The sequence below is a fragment of the Leptodactylus fuscus genome, chromosome 3 (assembly GCF_031893055.1).
Source record: "Leptodactylus fuscus isolate aLepFus1 chromosome 3, aLepFus1.hap2, whole genome shotgun sequence".
Classification (NCBI taxonomy): domain Eukaryota; kingdom Metazoa; phylum Chordata; class Amphibia; order Anura; family Leptodactylidae; genus Leptodactylus; species Leptodactylus fuscus.
This window is the reverse complement of record NC_134267.1, coordinates 50,826,347-50,839,107: the sequence shown is the minus strand read 5'-3', so window position 1 is coordinate 50,839,107 and position 12,761 is coordinate 50,826,347. Positions and strand designations below refer to the sequence as shown.

General features: G+C 39.7%; 1 protein-coding gene across 1 annotated transcript in view; it reads left to right on the top strand.

Moving 5' to 3' along the window:
- REL (REL proto-oncogene, NF-kB subunit) overlaps nt 1–11,537 on the top strand; it is a 32,797-nt gene extending 21,260 nt beyond the window's left edge. The window contains exons 6-11 of the mRNA XM_075267580.1: nt 5,438–5,578; nt 5,914–6,018; nt 7,097–7,309; nt 8,399–8,452; nt 9,064–9,153; nt 10,672–11,537. Of these exons, the coding sequence (XP_075123681.1) occupies nt 5,438–5,578; nt 5,914–6,018; nt 7,097–7,309; nt 8,399–8,452; nt 9,064–9,153; nt 10,672–11,330 (1,262 nt within the window). The 3' untranslated portion in view covers nt 11,331–11,537. The remainder of the gene's footprint in view (nt 1–5,437; nt 5,579–5,913; nt 6,019–7,096; nt 7,310–8,398; nt 8,453–9,063; nt 9,154–10,671) is intronic.
- Nucleotides 11,538–12,761: the final 1,224 nt, after the last annotated feature.

Below are 12,761 nucleotides of genomic sequence, written 5' to 3'. Positions count from 1 at the left end.
TTTGGCTTTAATCCCAGATCACTTGGCTTCTTGAAAGCCAGACACTAATTTATAGGGAGTTTCCTTCCAAAAAGAAAGAAACCCAAAAGCTATGCGGGTAAGCTAAGGTTCCCTCCACACAGCAGGCTGCAGCACAAAAAATGCTACGGGTAAAACTGCACCGGCAACACATCGTAGTTTTTCCCGCAGCACTTTTCACAGAAAGTGGGCAGAGCTTTACTCAGCCGATTTTCTGCTTCTAACGCCGGCGTTACGAGCGCTCCCATTGAAGTGAATGGGAAGTGTTCGGGAGCCGTCCGCTGCGCTCTCATGTACGGCTGTGAATGAGTATTTTTACAAGCCCGGCGTAACTCCGTGTGCATGCAGCCTTAAAACTGCAGCAAAACAACAGAAAACTGCATGTGATGTTTTCCATTACAGTATTACCCCAACTGCACTGTGTGAATGCACCTTACATTGCACAGTGATGAAGGATTGTTACTACACAGGGAGATATACAACCAGACAATAAACCCATAAAACACTTGTCATTCTGGTGACCGAGCTCTTCTTTATACAGAACAATGAAAATGGACTTGAACACAGAACCACTAAATATCATGTTAATAAAAATATTTGTTCTAAAAAGTATCATAAAACTTTATGACGTTTATCGAGCCGCACTTATCATCCATACAAACACACTCAGCAGCTTTACAATGGAAATGTCACTCAGCAACAGCAGCGTACAGCAAATAGTTAATACACATAGCTTAAAAGAGGAAGTTTGTTGTGTAGCCATGCGTGAGTTCATAGGTTATGGGACTACAGTTACAAAAGATTTTATTCTCTGAGCAGACTCGATCTCCATGTAAGCAGTGCTGAGTCAATCATTGAGTCATTTGTGGTTCATTAATGTATTCTCCTTAGTGTTCACATAGTTACATGACACATTATACTGTGCAACTATCTATAAGGAAATGTAGGTAATACAGTATATATATATATATATATATATATATATACAGAGAGAGAGAGAGCATATATATATATATATATATATATATATATATATATATATATATACATATATATGGAGCAATAAAATTTATACTGCATTTCCTGTTTATTGAAGGCAACATTTTATCACCGCCCTATTGGCTGCCATTAGAGGTCTTCATAATTGCTAATCCATAAGATCAGTGGCGTAACTACCGGGGTAACAGCGGTAGGAGCTGCCTCAGGGCCCAGGATATTAAGGGGCCCAACGACAGCCGATACCGCAGCTTTTTTTTTTTTTTTTTTTTTAATAGGCTGTTACTGGCTGGAGTGAAAAGACCCCAGATTATAATAATTGTTGATGGGTGTCCACAATAGGGCATAATACTGTGTGCGGGGACCATTATGGGGACATCATACTGTGTGTACAGGGGCCATTATGGGGCCAATAGCGTGTGTAGAGGCGGGGGTGTCGGTCAGGAGGGGTCTTTGGCATCAGTCGGAAAGGGGGGCCATGTCAAAAGTTCGCCACAGGGCCCCACCATTCCTAGCTACGCCACTGCATCAGAAAATATATTCCAATAAAGATTGAATTAATAGTAAAGTTAAGCTATGTTCACATTTGCGGCAGAGTCTCCGTCGGAGACTCAGGCCTGGTTCACACCTTCATTTGGGCCTTTCCGTTCCCCTATCCCCAAGTGGATTCTCTGAATGGAAACCTGAAAGCAGATGTGAACCAGGCCTAAGTCACAGAGTCTGCCGAAAGTCAGGAGAGATTAAAGTCCTGCACGGAGGGGTCTGCCAGGCTATGAGTGTAGCTGTTGTTTTAGTGGTTGGCTTCTCCATTGTTTGGGTCCACTGACAAACCCGAACAATGGAGGGCAAAGCTAGTGTGAACCTATTGTTAGTTTGCTGAAAACACATCAGCCAGTCTAGAAATTTTTGGTTGAGGCCTCCTTATAATTCAGGTGCAGTTAGTGGCAGCAGGGAATACGGATAAAGATTTGTGTGCAGAGCACGAGTCATAATAAATTCCCTCCCATGTATGAGGGCAGCCTAAGGCTAAGGCCACACATAGAGAGCTGCAGCCAAAAAGCGCTGCCAACAGAAATGCATTGTGTTCTATTCTGCAGTGCTTTTTGCAGAAAGTCAGCAGAGGTTTCCTCTGCTCCTATTATACCTAGACAGAAAACACCATTGTATCCACAGGTATAATTGACATGCTGCCATTTACAAAAACGTTTTTGAGATTACAGCATTGCTGTGGATATTTTTCTGCCAGAATCTCATCCACTTTGCAGGTACTGTAAAACACTGTGATTTTTGCTAAATCGGGGTGTTTACGCTACGTGGGCCCCAGCCTAAAACTGGTTTTGGTGCAGTTTCAAAACCAGGTACTAATCTATGCAGAGGGTTCTGTTAGAGGAACACTTTTTCATTCCTTGTTTGCACATACATTTCCTGCACATGGGACGGTATGTTAACAAGGTTTGCCCTTGCGGGGCGTTGTACCTCCATATTGGCCATAGTGATCCGCATTGAATGTCATAGTATGGACTTCTGTTGTAGGAGAGAATATCTGTTTGACATGGTATTGTATAGAGGCTCCATATGGAAACATGGCAGGCTCTTTCCACATACCCTTGTGCTGACTCTCTAACACATATAGGAAATTGAAGGCTATGATGTGCCTGGCTACTATGGACAGTTCGCACCTGCTCACGTTTTCTACATCTCCCCCATAATCTATTTATGGTGCATTGATTGACCTTTAATGCTCGAAATGAAATCTGCAAATGGTTTCCTTCCCTCTATTCAAAGACCAAAAGTCACATATTGTGTAGGCTCACCGCTGCACCTTGTTACAAACGTGGTTGTCATCTTCCTCCGCCTACTTTTATTTATAGGTGTGAAGGAAGTATAGATGTTTTAACCCTGTCAACTTCAATACCACATGAATTTTTAAATACTAACATTAACCTCAGAAGGGCTGACACTTGTAGCAGAGGAATTATTTCATGGGCTGAATCATCCTCCATTGCCCACACTCTTCCTACATTGGAGACGTTACCACATTAGATAGTTTTGCAATGTTTTTGCAACAAGTGGTTTAAAGGTAAATAACCTGCAAAAAATAAAGTTATCTGGTCATAAAAACATTAAAACAATAAATAAGAGTGTGATAACCCCCTCTAAGTGAACATATATAATCCCTCATTCTGCAATGGACACTATTACAAATTGACTTTTATCATGTTGTGGCACACTATGATGAGATTTGTATATACGGTAGACCTTTACATACATGATTGTATATGATAAGCACGGGTAGGGTAGATGGAAACAATGGAACTTGGTAATAACTTTGTCTTCTGACACTTCTATAAAAGAAAACGTAGAGCCCATCCCAGGGTAGCAGAGACGTCTCCTAATCTGATACCATGTGGGAGGACCTTACAGTTTATAAAACCTCAATGGAAAGGTGTTTTCTTTTTTTTTACCTTTGAGAAATGCCACCTATTGCTGTTCACACAAATTTCAGAGAGTCTTCTTATTGCCATGAATGACTCACTATTGATTTCCAGCCAAATATTTTCCATTGGCTTTTATGCATAGTCTGAATCTATTAAACCTCTTATTAAATGTGTAAACTGAATGAAATGGGAATAAAACAGCAAATCACAGTGAATGGTTGTTGCTGTGGGCATCAAGGCTGGCTTTCCTGTTGGATAGTTTTGATAAGTTCTGTTCATTCAGTAACATGAAATGTGTCCTACATGTTATAGTAATGCAGATGTCGCTGCTGTAAGGCTCTGTTCACATCACCCTGAGAGTCTACAGTATATTTAGTTTATGTGGCAGAAAAAACGACAGAGTACTATTCACTCAATAGTCTTATGTGGCGTTCACACTTGCGCCCATGTGCGCCCTGTGTCAGTCCGCCAAGTTTCCGTCCTAATCCCTGGAGAAACTGCATAGGGGATGGCTTCCCAGCGGTCAGTTTTAAAAGCCATTCATTTGAATGGGTTTTTAAAGGTGACCGTCAGTGTCCGTATGCAGCCTCTCAGCGGGGAAGCCGTTTTCTTTGGCCGGACACAAAGTCATGAGGGCCCCTTCACATGGCATAAGCGCTCGGCTCATTCCGAGCCGTACATGCGAGCGCTTCTAAACACTTCCCATTCATTTCAATGGGAGCGCGCGTAAAGCCGGCTTTACGAGCGCTCCCATTGAAGTGAATGGGAAGTGTTTAGAAGCGCTCGCGTGTACGGCTCGGAATGAGCTGAGCGCTTACACCGGGTGAAGGGTCAGACATGCAGGACTTTGCATAGCATAGGGAAAGGTGGTGACAAGCAGAAATAGACAACACCTAGGAGTACAAATGGAATACGTTAAATAATTCCTTATGGAACACCAGTTAGAAGAAACCTGCCAAGAAATTCATAGAAGGTTCTTTGTTTATTGTATAGTAATATAACTTATTCCTATTCTAAGATATGATCACTTGAGGTCACAGCCCAAACGCCTGAAGCCACATTACAAAGGGATTCTCATGACACTCGGGGATATTTACAACAGTTTTCTGACATTACAAAGAAACAAACTGTGGGGTTGTGACATTTAAGTGACATTGTGCAAACATTTTAGTAGAAATGGTATTTTATCACTGCCCTTGGCACTTTGTGAGAGGCAGGACTGAGCGGGGCCACGGGGCCTGCAGATTTATCATTACGGTTAGTTTTCTACAAGCTTTTCTACAGACTGCTGGAGGATGCGCCTCATTTATGATAAGACATACATTAAATGCAATCTTAAATGCAATTGAATATTCCTCAATATGTGTGTTCACACATACACACACACACACACATATATATATATATATATATATATATATATATATATATATATATATATATATATATATCAGCCACACTATTCCCATTAAAGCCGGACTGAATAACTATCCTGACTACAGTATTGGATCCCATTAATGCCGGTTGCTCAGAATCTCACCAAATAAGCTCAGCGTCCATTGCACCATCCATTGTACATTGCTCCTAAACAGGCATTGTCATCCGAATCTCTGTGTAGTCCAACCTCAGCCTGTCTATAAGTAATGGCTCATAACTAAGCCATAGTAGAAATACAAACTATAGCTTCATATTTATAGGTACATTAAATAGTCATTTTTATTTTGATACATTTTTCTAATTTCCATATCAAATTTTAAAATTATTTTAATGTATCACCAGTTTCTATATCAGAAGTCAGTTCTCCATATATGACTTTCACTGTATGGCCAGTCTGTATACTAGGTGACAGGTCTCTATATATGACTTTCAATGTATCGCCAATCTGTATAATAGATGACAGGTCTCTATATATGACTTTCACCATATCGCCAGTATAAGATGAAGCAGTTTCATGAATACTACACGTGACTTCTTCTCCTCCACAGTTCGAGAGGACCAATTGCTTACGATTGAGGATTATGACCTAAATGTCGTACGACTCTGCTTTCAAGTTTTTCTTGCCGATGAGCATGGGCATTATACCAGAACTCTACAGCCAGTTGTTTCCAACCCAATTTATGACAACCGTAAGTTCTGTAAAAATTGCATAAAGTAACCATAGAAGCTGTAATAATACAAGAACTATACAAAGTGTAGAAGAGAGACTGTGCAAAGGTTATAGGCAGCCCTGGAAGTATTCTCCTCTCTGCCTAGGATAAATGAATGAGTAAACCAAACAGTAAGGAGACATGTAGTTTCTGCTTGGTTTAGCCCCACCAGTCACTACAAGGTGATTGTTATACTGCTTCAACATTTCACTTTTCTTGTAGTTCATAAATAATCCTAATTGTAAAACTCGTCTGGTAATTACTTTATTAACATTTTCCTGTTACTTATTGATGAAACTAATTTATCCTTCCAGGTGCTCCCAATACTGCAGAACTGCGGATCTGCCGAGTCAATAAGAACTGCGGAAGCGCGGCCGGAGGAGATGAAATATTCTTGTTATGTGATAAAGTCCAGAAAGGTGCGGCTTTCAGATTTACTATTCATGTAGACTAGGTTTAATAGATATATCCGCCTGAGAAATATCTGTATATACCTGCATTTCCCCTGTTTACATGTTTCATAAATAAATCCGCCTGTATATGCTTGAGAAATATCTATCAACCTATCCCATCGCTAATATCTATCTTCTATCTATTTATAAATCTGTCTCATACCTACTATATCTACCTTTACCTATATTACTCTATATATCTAAGTTTAATAGATAATATTACCTGTTTAAACTTGTGAAATATTCTATCTATCTATCTATCTATCTATCTATCTATCTATCTATCTATCTATCATCTATCTATCTATGTACCTCTGTCTATCATATCTATTTCTCTATCGTATCTATCTATCTATCTATCTATCTATCTATCTATCTATCTATCTATCTATCTATCCTTCTATCTATCTATCTATCTATCTATCTATCTATCTATCTATCTATCTATCTATCCCTCTATCATCAGTCTATCTATCTATCTATCTATCTATCTATCTATCTATCTATCTATCTATTTGTCCATATCTATCTATCTATCTATCTATCTATCTATCTATCTATCTATCTATCTATCTATGTACCTGTCTATCATATCTATTTCTCTATCCTATCTATCTATCTATCTATCTATCTATCTATCTATCTATCTATCTATCTATGTTATACTCTTTTATTGTGCTTTACATATTGTCTTTCCCCAAAGTAATTAGGAAATCACCAGTAAGTGAAAATTGTATTCTGAGCTTTCTTAGTTTTGTTTCTTGGAATGATGAGTGACACCAATATGACGATCACTTAGGTTGTCACCCAGATTTCTCAGGCACTTGAATGAATAGATCTGCTTAATTATGGAGAAAAATATAGAATAGAATTTGTATAAAAAAAAAAAAAAATCAGAGAAGACAAGAAGATAATAATCCAGATTTTCTAGGGGAAGTGTCTGCCTCTCCTAACAAGCAGATGCATGTGTTTGGTGAGATGAATCTACTACCTGTATTATACTAACTCTAGTTTTTGTTTGGTCGCTTTTATCTCCTATGCATAGATGACATTGAGGTGCGATTTTTCACCAGTAATTGGGAAGATAAAGGACAGTTTGGGCAAGCAGATGTGCACCGCCAAGTCGCTATAGTTTTTAAGACCCCTCTATTCCCCTTTGATATCACTGAAGCCACAAATGTGAAAATGCAGCTTAGAAGACCCTCAGACCAAGAAGTCAGTGAACCCATGGACTTCCGATACACTCCTTGTGAGAAAGGTAAAATGCTGGCTGATTTCTTTGCTTTTGCTGTAGATTGATTTAGTCTCTGGAAGGGGTGTATGTGGCATACACACACATCAACTAATTTATTTCAGGGGAATGTCAGAACACTCGCTAATGTCTATATGCAAATTTGTCAAATTAGGCTAAAAATAAAATGTATATGAAGCTGGATATACATGGCTTTATCAGTGTGTTGCCCAAAATGTATATTTCTGCTCCTATTGAACACAGTAATATTATTTTGGGTAGCATTTTGGCTGTGACAGACAATTTAAATAGGGATGAGTGTAGGCTAGCTACTGGACAGTAGTATTATAGGAGAGGGCTGGAACCTATAGGGGACAGTGGGTTCAGGTAATATGGTCTCTGGAGCAGCCACTTTGACGTCTCTATATTTAACAAATAATACTTAAAGGAGTATTCCCACGTCACATACTCACCAGTCTTCACTGCTGTAAAATCTTCTTTCTTCCTGGTTTCTTGCATCATTTGGTGGGCGGGGTTTCACATGCAACCTGCCGTTTAGCTCCGCCCCCAAATTAGTGTGTAGCTCCGCCCACCCATATTGGACTATGAAGTACAGGCAGCAGCAACTCCATTCTGTGTTACATACAGAGACTGCCTGTCTCTGCCATAATGAACACAACTGAATTAGCTAGCCTGATAACTGGGAGAACAGAAGAAATGAAAGCAGCTCCTCTCCTCTATCTGCTAACAGGAACCTAGGTCACGTGGTGTAGACACAGGAATAGCTAGAAACACAGTCTCGCTCCCCTGCACTTAGCCCCTCCTCCCTCCCCCCTGAGAGCAGCAGATACATCACTTGACTTTTGAGCAGATAAGTCAGGGCTGTGTCAACAATGAATTGAATAAAGTAAGAAAGTGGACAAACAAAGAAGTTTTACTGAAGCAGTGTATTTAGGAAAAGTCTTACATCCACATTAACAAGCAGTATAGATAGGATCCTTGTGATGGGACAACCCCTTTAAAACTGGATCTGTATTATGATACTGCATAGACTGTTCCTGTACATGTGTAAGTTGTTCTAATTTGTTTCTCTTTTTTTGGTTGAACCCTGTTTAGACCATTACGCTAAGAAGAAGAAAAAAAATGAGGACATGTTGCAAAACTTTTGTGGTGAGTAACCACAATGCAAACACGAAAATTTGGGATCCTTTTTGTGGGTAACATTGTACCCTTATAATCAGGGATGGAGAGTCAGTACGCCAAACTTCCAACTTTTGCACATTTTGTCCCCAGTTTTGGTTGACTGACAGTTATCACTTTTTTTTATTATAATAAGGGTCTTAGATTGATAGAAAATAACATATATTTATAGGATGAAACGTTCTAGACTTTCTAAAGTTACTATGAAAGTGAGTATGCAACAAGCTCTTTAATACATTATACAATATTAATAATATACTGGATATTTTGTTATTTTGAAACCAGAGCTGGAGAACATTTCTACCAATCCCCACATGTAGATACTCTCAATGAGCCCAAAATACGTAGGTTCAACCAATGGAGCTACCAATCATTATGTTGGTATAGACATGACAGACAATAGTTTATCGTAGTCACAATTTTTTTTACGTCAAGAAAGTTAAAAATAATATAGTCACTACAGTATGTAAATATAGAAATAGTGAAAGTCTAAGAATAATATGTTCACCTACAGTATTGAAATGTTCGGTTTTTGCAAATATTACCTGCAGTTTTAATAACAATTTGCATGTCTTTTGTAGTATCACTTCGAAATCATCAAGTGGACAAAGCGATCAAGCCACTGCAAACAATCTTACCATTACATACCTTAGATCGACCCATAAAGAAAGGTATTGAAATTTAAAGTTTTCACAATTAATTATAATGGGGTTGTTTTAATGGTTCACCAAATCCAAAGTTATTTTTCACATATAAGTCTATAGAGAGGGGAGGAAAAAGTTGCTAGATGTTAGACATCCATTGATCAGAGACTTACCCTTGGTTCACATCTGCATTTGGTAATCTGTTTGGGGGAGTACGCATGGGGACCCCCCCCCCGAACGGACTACCGAATGCACTTGCAAGCGATGTGCAGTGAAAGCACACGGACCCCATAGGCTATAATGGGGTCCGTGTGCTTGCCATGAAATCTCCGCAGGGAACATGCGGACAGGAAAATACTTCACAATCTACTTTTCTGTCCGCATAACTTGTGCGGAGATCTCATGGCAAGCACACGGACCCCATTATAGTCTATGGGGTCCGTGTGCTTTCACTGCACACCGCTTGCAAATGCGTTCGGTAGTCCGTTCGAGGGGTCCCCATGCGGACTCCCCCGAATAGATTACCAAACGCAGATGTGAACCAAGGGTAAGTCTCTGATGAATGGATGTCTAACTACTGAGACCCCTACTGATCAGAACACTGGATTCTCTTGTACCCCTATCGGAATATCATGATTGGTGAGGGTCCTAGCTGTCGGACCAATTAGATACTTAGCATCTATCCTGAGCATATTTCTAATCTTAGCACAACCCTTTAGCATAGACAGGTATCAATTTGTATTTACTTGATGTACCCAATATTCAAGAGGTCAATGGACTGTAAAGCCAAATGGATTGGGTAATTAGTAGATGTTGGCCAGATGTCATGGTATCATGTCATAAACACATTGTAAATAACCAGCGGGACAACGATGATATGTAAACACTAGAATAAATGTGATCTATGGATGAACACGGACAGTCTGTGCATGGCACCAAAAACAGGTCGCTGTTACTAGGACACAGGTCCCTGTCTAGATCTCAGCAACATAAGCAATAAAGGTGTATGTATAATGAGTTCAATGAATCTTAATATTTTGTTGACTGCAGGCTGGTTCAGTCAAAAATATATATCATTAAGTATAGGTAACACAACTATGTTAAAGTGACTAAAATACCTCTAGATAACCCCATCTCAGCTAGAAGATTATCTGATGGCAGAAGACACACAAAGGGAAACTGAATGGTTTTAATGCTTTAGGCTTCTCCTGTAAAGCTTCTTATTTGGTTGCTTAGACAATAGGCCATTAGTCATCACCGGAGATATACTTTGGTCATGATAAATGACCCCCACAAAGTTTATAACTTGCTTAGTGTTTGGCATGCCAGTATTCATAATTCCAGCAGCTCCAGAGGAAGCGCCCCCAATATAATGAGGTGCACCAGTTTATAGCCGGCATGGGTTTCAGCCATCATTTACACCAGTAATCTAGCATAAATGATCGTACGTCCGAGAGTACTGGTGGCCTGTCTGTATTTCATATCTTGTACCCCAGAAAACTGCCAAAACTACATTTATATTGTTTTTTCTTCTCCTCCTCATAGAACCAGTGAATGACACATGTAAAAATGAAATAAATTGCATTCCAAGGCCAAGTGCGTCACTCAACCCATATCTCCATACATTCCCGGAACCAGAAAATGTATCAGCTATTCCGAATTTTCTTTGGCACAATGCAAGCACATCATCCAACCCCACGAATAACCAGAATTTCAGTTATGATCTAATCACGACACCAACAATGAACATATCTGCACAGATGAGGAAAGCTCTAGAGGCTCCAGGTAGTAGCTCCCACAATTTTACTTCTATGTACCACTCAAACCAAGATCCCACTTTGCAAAAGGCCACATATGTTTCTGAGAAAGGGCTGGCTAATAGGTTTCCAACACCAAGTGTCTCACAGTCCTTTTTCTCGACCATATCTGCTGAAAATAACCTCTTTGGACCACCATTTCAGCGAGATGGATGCGAAACAGATTCCAGTCAGATGATGTTGAGTTCAGTGAATGAACCTTCTTGCTCCAGCAATTCTCAAAATAGCCTTTACATTCCTCAATTTCATCCTACGCAATCGGGCGGCAACATGACAAGTCAATCATGCAGTGATCTATTAGAATCAACAGGTGACTATATTATGAGCATTGATTCGGAACTTGAAAATTTCCTCGAGAATATGTCAAAGAGTATGGCTAACCAATAGTAGAAATTGTTCTTCCAGTGAAGTTAGATCGAGAGACCTCCTTCTTCTAGCCACGTAAAATCCCAGAGAATTTGCACAGTTCGCCCAATCGATAACTACGTTGCAATCTGGAAGTCTTCAAAAGCTTGTGGACTAGAAACAGTCTTGTATGAATGCTTTCTTCTACCTTGGGACTCCATGATTTAGTATTGGCAATGTTCTCTTCTTCCTGCCTTTATGGAGAGTGGTTTCCATCAATATGCTAAATAGCAGCTCTTGTTTTGAGAGAGAAAATAAGAAGAAGACGTTAGCACAGGTAGCGTATGACTGTCCAGATGTGGTATCTTCAATTCTTCTACCAGAAAATAACATGTATTTTTGCCTTATTCCACTGTGGGGGTCTGTTATCCATTCGGTATGACTGAGAGGGGTGAAAGGATAAATCTTACACTTGCTACCTGTCCCGAACACCTTCTAAACTGTCCCAGCTTGAAAAGGAATGGGTTTGTGCAAACCACATACAAAAGAGAGTGCTTCCAGACACATGGGGAAGACCAGGGGGTGGAACTTTATTACCAAATACTGATGATTATTATATCTTACTATATCTTTGAATCTGAAATTCAAGGAGTAAATCCGCTGCATTTAACCTCAAAATTAATATTTTAGAGACAATTTATCAGGTGTATCTGTACCTAAAAGCTCATCTTTGATAGGAAGTCATAAGTGCCCCAATGTAAAAGAATCGAAGGGCAACATAAAGGTTGAATGTTTACATCCAACACATAATTAATATAATCATGAGCTTTGCCAGTGAATAGTATAGATATGGATAAGAACTAAGGCCTGGTTCACATCTTTGTTCAGTTTTCTGTTCGGGGAGTCCGCTTGGGGACCCCCGAACGAAATACCGAACACATTAAAAAGCGGTCAGCTAAGAAGCTACACGGACCCCATAGGGTCCATGTGTTTTCCGCATGAATCATGCAGAGAGAAAATTACCGCTTTTTAATGCGTTCGGTATTCCATTCAGTGGGTCCCTAAGCGGACTCCCCGAACAAAGTACCAAACACAGATGTGAACCGGGCCTTAGGACAGTTTCTGTTTACCTTACTATATAAATGTTGCTTGTGACTAGAGATGAGTGAGTACTATTCAAAACTCCCGTTTCAAATAGCATGCACCCATAGGAATGAATGGACGCAGCCGGCACGCAGGGGGTTAAGCGGCCAGCTGCCGGCAAAGTCTGTGCGCCAGCCGCTTCCATTTATTCCTATGGGTGCGTGCTATTCGAAACGGCCGTTTCAAATCGTACTCGCTCATCTCTACTTGTGACATAATTCTGTTTTTATACTTTTTTATTGTTGTAACGACTATCGCAATATTTGCTGATATACAAATATGTATGAATAGATATAATGACTGTGTCATTGTAATTAGGTCTCGACTAAA